This window comes from Ascidiella aspersa, chromosome 6, assembly GCF_963924565.1.
Source record: "Ascidiella aspersa chromosome 6, kaAscAspe10.2, whole genome shotgun sequence".
NCBI lineage: Eukaryota > Metazoa > Chordata > Ascidiacea > Phlebobranchia > Ascidiidae > Ascidiella > Ascidiella aspersa.
This window is the reverse complement of record NC_139452.1, coordinates 10461750-10471327: the sequence shown is the minus strand read 5'-3', so window position 1 is coordinate 10471327 and position 9578 is coordinate 10461750. Positions and strand designations below refer to the sequence as shown.

At 34.1% G+C, this 9578-nt stretch overlaps 1 protein-coding gene across 1 annotated transcript; it reads left to right on the top strand.

The window, feature by feature from the left end:
- Positions 1 to 5175: 5175 nt before the first annotated feature.
- LOC146139659 (N-alpha-acetyltransferase 30-like) lies at positions 5176 to 9531 on the top strand. Its single transcript, XM_083391787.1, has 4 exons — positions 5176 to 5793; positions 6032 to 6155; positions 7318 to 7373; positions 8498 to 9531. The coding sequence occupies exons 1-4, from the start codon at positions 5236 to 5238 to the stop codon at positions 8633 to 8635; spliced, it is 876 nt and encodes a 291-aa protein (XP_083247913.1). The 5' UTR covers positions 5176 to 5235; the 3' UTR covers positions 8636 to 9531.
- Positions 9532 to 9578: the final 47 nt, after the last annotated feature.

Here is a 9578-nt window from a genome sequence, read left to right as displayed (position 1 = left end):
TTCCTCCATTTTAGTTAAATTTTATAAAAAAAACAATCCTTTACACTACAAGAAGTCAATGTAGAAATGTTTCATACCTGGAACGTCACTCACATTTGAGGCATGCCTCAAATCCTAGCTAAATCGTTTATCATGTTTTCCGAGAGAATTGGGAAAGAAAAAAGCACGCATAATGCAGTACATATAACTTTTGTGATCTGAAGAGAGGCACAGCTTGGCGCTGCCTCACTTCGCGTATTTCAACGATTTTAAAAGCTTGATATGAATAACGCAACAGAAATTGGAAACAATAACGCTTTAGGTATAGAAGTGTAAAATTTGCAGGAGAAGGAGTATGGACTACAGGAATCCATTCAAATTAAAGCACCCAAAAACATGCAATGTGTAGGCCTACTGTAGGCTACTTTAGTAAATAATATATATTCTGTGATAAACATCTCTTTAATATACGTTTTGCTTTGCCAGATGTTGGCAGGTAAGGCACTGCATCACCTGCCTCCCCTGACCGCACGTCCCTGGTAATTTCAGGATAGCAGATGGGTAATTAGCTGAACCTGTATATTTACAATTATAGATGTAACAAACATTTGTTTTTGATGTTTTGAGTCCGTTTAAAAAACAACCTAACAAGCACAATGATATTTAGCATTTTTAGAATTGTTTCGTCATAGTGTTGCTTTGAAATCAAAATCCCAAAACAAGCTGTTAGATCTGGAGTGGAGTCACATTTGCGTTGTGCAGTATCTAAAATCGCGCCCAATATTGCATCGATTGTATTCAAAAACAAGAGTAAATGTCCCACTGATACTATTAATGTCGTTCTTTAAATTAGAGGTTTTGTTAAATAACGCTATTTTATGTTTTTAGTACGGCAAAATAGCAAAATAGATTAAATTAGATTTCTGGTAATGCTGCTTTGGTCTGGACAGAAAAGGGTAAAAATGTTAAGAACCCCTGATTTATATTGTCACAATTTATCCTGTTTTCAGCAAGCGAAGCGGTATAGCAGCAAATAAGACTTAAGTAAGAGTTCACCCCACGCAAACGAACCGGTTTTAATTGTTAAGTGAAGAACCGCGTGTTGGCCACCCCTGTGCTACTGTATCATTCAGAAGTACGTTTAATTGGCTTTCTTAGGGCAAAGTTTAAAGCGATATTATAGAACCTCACAAAAGTCAATGTTTTTGAAAGAAACTTTGTTTTGATCATAATATCAACGTTAACTTAGCCATTCAGTATAGCCAGGTTCTAATAATAATGGATGTACAAGATGAAATAAACTAGTTCATGCTTAAATTCGCTCACTCATTTTTATGTTAGAGCTATTTATTTTATATGATATCAATAATTCGGAAAATACCTGTTGCGTTTTTGCCTTTTGGGGGATATTTAGTTTCTATCCAATTTTAAGTTTGGCATATTTTTCAAGTCCAATCTGCAGTAGGCTACCGTAAATGATAACATTCATTACTAGGAATATTTAGAGTAGAATCCCATTAACTATTCTATAGAATAAAAGGTTTGGAATCTAAAATAACGAATCAAGAATGCCGAATCATAGTATAATTTTGATTTTTTTTCGTGGATTAGTCAAAATAAACGATTTAGGGACTAAACTACAATTCAACGCAAAACTATTTCAAACATATCCATATTGTAATCAAAACATTTAATTATCTGTACCAATGACCAACATTATTTTAAGCAGTTGTTTAATTTGTGATGTATAACTTCACATCACAACATGACAGAAACAACGGGTTGTTGCCTAAACTTATTTTTTGCCTATATACCGGGGGAAAGTGCGGGACCCATGGAACACTGGCATATTGCGCCCCCTGTTGGCGGAACTAAATAAAATTTTGGTTGTGGGAATGAGATTTTGTGTACAGGACTTTCTCCTAAAAGTGCTACAGCGTGCTTTTGAAAATTGTTAATTTATTTCAATTTTTCACTTTTATAGATGAAAAATTTACTTCTTAGATTTATATTCGTAAGCGCCTCCTGTGGGGTGGGACCGATGGAACAAAAAGTTACGTTTTTTATATTTAAAAAAAAAACTTATAAGGATATGTCAGATTTTAATTATTTTCTGTGTGGGTACCCATAGCTGTGAGCTTTCCAAAGAAAATAACCGCGAGTGTTTTTGAGTTGTAATTCGAAAGATATGAGCGAAAAACAAATCCGCTCCATAGGTCCCGTACCTCCCCTAGTAAGTAAAATTCAACACAATAAATTATTTTTAAATCTAGTCCATTTTATAAGACATTTTTGTGTTTTGTTTTTTCGTTACTACAAACATGATCTGTTAATTTTAGTAAATTATTATGATGCAGCTAATACAAAGTTACATTATGAGCAATAAGAGGAATATTAGTCCAAAGTTGAAAAGAGCGTATTTTGCGCCCCGGTGGCAAACTATAAAATTGGCGCCCCTGATCCATGTTCAATGACATTTTAATTACATTAACATAATATACCTTACTTTATACGGAAAAACAATTCACATTTTAATAGACGTTTTTTTTAAGTTGCAGCCTCATCTTGGCGCCGCTGTACCTTGGAAGTTTTGGAATAAAACATTTCGTCATGGTTAACGCACCTATAGTTTTAAATGCAAATACAACGCCCGTACTAAAAGCCACGCTGATACATTATTTTTTAACTAACTATTCCCAATGGTTAGAGGTAGCCTAATGGAAACAACTTACTTTAAATTGATTGCTTGAAAATATTAACTTTAGCCTACTCAACATACTGAATTAGGCGCCATTTTTGGTTAGCTTTATACCATTGTCATTTCGGCGAAATATTTTTGTTGGAATATTTTAAAGTTTTTTTTAAACCCGTTTACCATAAAAATACTTTACGTTAATTTGAGACTTAAGAAAAGATAAATTCAATAAATTGTTTTTCATATACTCTTTTAAATGAAATATGACACTGATATTACTATACATTTTCAATTAATGTCGTTCACCCTATTTTATTACAGTTCGGATGGATATTAAACAAAAAAACCTAAAACAAAAAAATAACTTGTTAATATTCTAATAACATTCATTTTTGCAACGTAAAGACAACCTTATTTTTATATATAACTAAAAAAGATTTGCAAGTTCACGGAAATTTCCTGCTTTTTTAAAGACATAAGAAAGACATCAATGATCAAAGAGGAAGTATTATTTTAAGGCAATTCACAATCATTCAACCACCCTTTGGAAAAAAACTGATCAAATCCCGGGGATTCAGACTGTGGTTTGTATTGTTGGCCGTTTTTCAACGAAATGACTTTTACTATATACAATTTATCGCAAAAAACGAATTTTATCGCAGTGGGTGTAGCTAAGTTTAGCGCCTAATAAAAATTTATCCTCAGACAAGAATTTTATGAAAAACGCTGTATGGCAAGCCAGTACCTTCTAAATGACATTAAGCTTGGTCACTATTTTGACCCATTCACCGTTTTCCAACGAAATGACTTTTACGAAGTACAATTTATTGAGAAACAAGAACGCACTTAAGTGCAGTGCGAGTAGCAAAGTTTAGCGCCCAATAAAAAATTATCATCACCCAAGAATTTGATGAAATTCGCTGTATGGCAAGCCAGTACATTCTGAATCACATTGCACTTGGTCACTAATTTGACCCATTCACCGTTTTAAAACGAAATAACTTACGAAGTACAATTTATCGAGAAACAAAAACGAATTTTAGCGCAGTGCGTGTAGTTTAACGCCTAATAAAAAATTATCCTCACTACACGCACTGCGCTAAAACTCGTTTTAATAATATTAGTGTTTCAAATCATTTAGGAGAGTTTATAAAAACCCATTTATTGAATTTATCTTTTTTAAGTATTAAATGAACGTAAAAGAATTTTTATGGTAAACGGGTTTAAAAAAACTAAAAAAAACAATATTTCGCCGAAATGACAATGGTAGCTTTATGCACATCTCATTGGATATAATTTAATTCGTTTTGTTAAAAAAAGTTAAAATATGAGAGAAAAGTGTTTGCTTTTCTATCAATTTAATAAATGAAAAGGTATATGTTGCCATGTTAATCACTTGTAAACAGACAATGTAATTTAGTGCTAAAAGTGTAATTTTGTATTTAAACATTTGCTTAAGGTTTTAAATTGTAAGTGTATCGTGTTTTCGTGTTCAAAAACAATATTACAGATCTTTTCAAAATTTTGCCTTCAGTATAAGTACAAGGTAAAAGGTGGATGACTTTTTTTGAAAACGTTTGTAATTTGTTTCCTTGTATATATTTTTCTGCAGAAATCTCGTCTTTTTCATTTACTAAATTAATAAACAGCTTTCCTATTTAAGGTTAAGTTGGGTTGGTGTGCATCAATCTTGATTTCACAACTTAAAATTTGGCGCTCTTGGCGAAAATGTGGCACGAATGTTCAATGCTGTGCATTAGCAGATTGGCTTTGTTAAAGTTGGCATCAAGTCTGCATTCTGTGGCAGATGCACCCTTGATATTCTTTTAAATAAATTTCTGTGCACCTGAATTAGTCAATAGCACACCCAAACTTTAGAAAAAATGGTTGAGTTATTCTAATTGACTGCACATACATGCACACCTGAACATTAAGTGCTGCCTACCCAAGATCTCTGCTAAAAATGCCTTAATATACAGACTGGATTGGTGTCAAAATTATGTAGTTTTCTTTTCACAATTATAATATATATACATAGATACTATGTTACCCTTGTATGTTTTTAAATATATTGCATGACAAGCGTTTGATGTCAATAACCCTGACAAAAGCAACTTTATTAATTAATAAACCCATAACTGTTAATAAATGTCCATTGCAAACACATTCCCTGTTGCACAACATTCATTGAATTACTGACAAGTGTTTAAGCAGCCCAAATATTTCAAAAAGACAATTTTTTTAATACATTAACTGTAGAAAGTGGTAATGAGTTCCATATTTATAATAATGTTACCAGCAGTTCAGCATATGACCATTAAGTCACTGTTTGCTGGATTCATGCAGGTTACGAATATACACCGAATTAGTGATTTTGCAATAAGTTTGGAATTTTATTTTTAAGTTAGGTTAATTTAGACATTTGTTATATAATTCAGCATTACTTTAAATTACTTTGTTGACGTGTTATAAACCTAAATAACCTCTTTCTCAACAGTAGATCTAATTATGTTCCTAGGTTAAAAATGGCGAGTGTGTAACGCAAGTTCAACAGTTTTACAATGAGTTGCAACTCTGAAGTGGGAAATGTGCTGGTTGAACAAAACATTCCACAACAAAGAGTAAATGGCTTGCACAAACAGTTTTCAGATGATTTAACAATGGCACAAGGCACCAGCCTTAAGCCGTGTGACTCTGCTTCCGCAAGCAAAAGCTGCACTTGCCATTCTACAGAGGGTGTGCACTGTGATTCAGCTGCTGAAAGCAGCAAGGACCAGTCAAGTCCTTTGCATAACGACTCGGATGATTGTAAAAGTGACTCTGCCAGTGCTACTTTAGAACAAGTACCTAACCTTCTTTCTAAAAACGGCATTCTGGAGAAGCATTTTGAAAAGTTAAATCTTAAATCTTTGGCACCAGACAGTTCACCAACGCTTGTGCAAGCAGAAGACATTGCAGATCACATTGTGTCCGCCAGCAATGGCATTTGCTATGCCAGATACAAGAGCGAACTGCAGATGCCCGCCATTATGCACCTGATCACTAAAGATTTGTCTGAGCCCTACTCCATCTACACTTATCGCTACTTCATTCACAACTGGCCCAATCTATGTCTTTTGGTAAGTCTATTGGTGCTGGCTTCTCTAATTTTTAAAGAAACCTATTTACGATTAAATTTTCATAAAAAATGTGACTTTACTAATTTTAAAATGCTAAACTCATACTTTAAAATATATATTATTATTTGTTGCAGTATTTTTACCGACTGCGACTGTTTAACAATCTTTACTTAATCTCTAATAATGATAAGAGTAATTATTTGTTATATCATCAACATTTTTTTCTTTTGTTTGTTAGGCTATAAATGGGTCACACTATGTTGGAGCCATTGTTTGCAAGTTGGATTTGCACAAAAAAATCACCAGACGAGGTTACATCGCAATGTTAGCTGTTGATGAATCCGTAAGAAGAAAAAAGATTGGTAGGATTGGCAAGACTTCTTCCATAAAATCAGTTGTTTTGTTAAATCATCTTGTTTGCCACATTTTAAGCACTTAAAGCAGTGGCTGTCTTGAGGTTTTGATAAACCTTTAACCCTTCTCTTCACCTACTTCCCTATGTTTTTCTGGGAAGTGGAGAAAAAAAGTTGTTATGGCAATCATACAAACGATTTGCTGCACCTCATGACTACTCATATTGGGCATCTTCTTGTTCTGACTAACAAACCAAGTCGTTGGAATTATTTTGGTTAAATTTTTTTCCCGGGTCTGATAACACAACAATGTCTTAAGGGAATTGAGAGCGATTTATGCTAAACCAATACCCTTCTTTCTGATGAAAATAAGATTGCCTGAATATAAAATGTTTAATGCTAAAAGCCGGAAAACTGTGTAAAATTTTTTCGAAATAAACGCTTACTTTTAATCGAAGTCATTTGCCATAATGACCGAAGTCCCAAGTCTAGTCATCTGTTCGAAAGACTTGGTCATTTTAACTAAAACTACCGGGAAATTTTATCTCTTAAACATTTTCTGTAGTAAACTGATAAATGAGTAACCAGTGAACCGCAACTTAATATTTCATGCTACAAACAAGTCTTTTGATATTCTTAATTAACAATGTTACAGTCACCACTGAAAATCCTTAAGCTGACTTTCAGATATTGATATTTTCACAGGAGATTTAACATTAAAGCTAAAAAAATGTTTCAATAATAGTAACTTAAGAAAACGTATTATTAGGACTGACTAACTTTGACATTATATTCATGTTACCCAATTTGTCCAATTTAACATTTAAAACATTGTCTTAAATCCGTCACTGGCGTTTTTATACTGTATCACATGGGAACAAGAATGCAACTTTGTTGTCTAAATATTTTTGCCAAAAATATATATGCTGCCCAGTATGCCTTCTGGTCTAGATTCCTACTAGAGCGTTCAAACAATTATTAAATCAATGCACATTATTTGGGTTTGAGTGCGAGTAGCGTTCGTATATTTATTATTTAGTAATTTAATGCTTGATCAACCTTAACCAAAACGCTAACTCACACCCTAACCCCAACAATGTGTGTTGTGGTAGGATTCTAGACCAGCACCCATTTATGTGTAGATTTTTTGTATTAATTCAATTTTGTTTAGGTTCTAATCTTGTAAAAATGGCAATTGAAGCAATGACAGACGAAGGATGTGATGAGGTAAAATGGGGAAAAAGCTTTTAAATATATTATATATATGTGTGTGTAAACCTTAATCAACTTATTGTGATTTGCAGTATTATTTTTAAAGTTAAACTAGGTTTGGGACACCACTGCTTTCAACTAGTCACTAGTGCAAAGTACAGGAACAGGCAACATAAAATGACGACCCAACTACAATATAAAATGTTAACCTTGCCACATTGTTTTTTGATTAAAGAAATTAAATGACAATTGCGGAAAAATTCAGGAATACCACATTTAAATAAATTGCTCAAAACATTGTAGGTGTGACACCCACCTTTCTTAAAACAAAAAACATGCTAAATCTAATTTAATGTCATTATGACAAGCTAAACAATTTATGTCAGTACTTTTCATCAGAAATTGCTAAAAAATTTGTTCAATAGTTGGATAACTTGTGGTAGACTGACTTGAGGTAATGGGAAGTCCCAAGGATTTTATTAGAAACAATAACCTATGATATAATAGTTAAATAGTCTATTTGGCAATGGCTGTATGGGATTCACTAATAGGTGTGATGTGTACCCCTGTGGTATAGTAATACAATGTATTTAATAAATGCCAATAAAAACCTTTTGGTTACATCTATTTTAACTTTGTCTGTATTCAGACTGAAAAAAAAATAGTTAAAAAAAGGCAAAATGTAAATTCCTGCATTTTAGCAGTGCAACAATGACAGAAATTGTGGCACTGCATCTAAATTTTGTATTTCCTGTACTGGCTAAGTGTTTGCGGAAATTAAACGTTCTCTACTACGCCACCCATAGACGCCAACTTTTGTTTTGTTACACTGAATATGGTGTCATTGGAAGTAAGATATATTTATCTTTTGTATCCCATCCTTTCAACTCCTTTATAAATCGTTTTAACGAATAACAGGGTTTTTTGCTGAATTGCCAAACAATAGTGGTGTAATTATTTTCCAAAAAACAGCTTTAGCGCATCCAAAGTCTCCGAAAATTTGCTTTTAGTGGCTTCTGTTTGCCAGTTCACCCTATTTGCGCTATCAAAATAGAGATGCTTTTGACAAGATGACTTTTCGCACCTTAGTTGGCGATTATTGCGAACCGCCCCTTTAACTAAGTAATGTTGTTTTGCAGGTTGTTCTCGAAACCGAAGTGACCAACCACTCTGCCCTGAAGCTGTACGAAAACCTGGGCTTCGTCCGCGACAAGAGACTCTTTAGATACTATTTAAACGGCGTGGACGCGTTAAGACTTAAGTTATGGCTTTGCTGACGTGTTCTACATCTGGCATAGCGAGTGGCGGCCGACGTTATGCAAGTCTGGCAGTCCGGGCGATAAACAGCATTTGCGGGAGGCCCGTCGCTTATAAAGGACCATCCTGTTTTTGTATACTTTTATGGAAGGATCGTGGCTTTGACTGAACAGAAACAAATATTATATCGTTAGCAGTTTGTTGTGCGCTGTAAGACACAAGAAATTTATTTCATGGAGAAGCAACGCAAAATTCAGCGGCGCACCAGAAAACCCATTGTTGCATTTTTCACCGGTTCAGTAGGCTACTGACCGCACAAACGTGGTGGCTATTTGAAGCTTTTAAGGTTTGCTTGTTGAACGAGGTTTCTAAACTTCGAAGCATGGCATTGATCACACAATTCCCATCGTAATAATTACCTTGCTTTGTTGAGCGTGACGTGAAGAGGGTGGTTGGGGCAGGTAACCAGTTAACGCAGTCTTCGATTGGGTACAATGGCACCACTTGACATCATTGGAAGAAACTAGTTAGGACACTGTTTTAAAAACAACACCACTCGAAATGTTATCTTAAAATCAGCTCAAGAAACAGTCAGGAAAATTATGTCCCATAACCCAAAGTTCCATTTATTCTGCATATAGACCGGATTGTTAATTAGAAACTCTAATGATTGTTTCGTGTCTTATTACTTAAAAGCTGATGTGCGGTCTTTACTTATCGTTTGAGCATTCTAATGACAATTTTTTTAGTGGCCAGGCAGTTATTGGTCAACCCTATTACTTGGAATGAAAGTTAAAATTCTACCAACGTTGCTTATTGTCCCGCTATTTGAGTTAAATTCGATTTTTAATTATTGTTTTAGTGCGAGTACAACTGTGTTTTTGCAATTTGTTCAATAAACATATGGCAGCAGTTATTTGAAATGGAAAGACCGTTGAATTCCACCAATTTGTTAATGGCGTG

What these genes read in the sequence shown, in the direction of transcription:
- LOC146139659 (XM_083391787.1), top strand. Translation starts at nt 5,236, where the DNA reads ATGAGTTGCAACTCTGAAGTGGGAAATGTGCTGGTTGAACAAAACATT. An exon ending in CGTAAGAAGAAAAAAGATTG is followed by an intron (nt 6,156 to 7,317) that starts GTAGGATTGGCA and finishes AATTTTGTTTAG; the next exon opens with GTTCTAATCTTGTAAAAATG. An exon ending in CAGACGAAGGATGTGATGAG is followed by an intron (nt 7,374 to 8,497) that starts GTAAAATGGGGA and finishes GTTGTTTTGCAG; the next exon opens with GTTGTTCTCGAAACCGAAGT.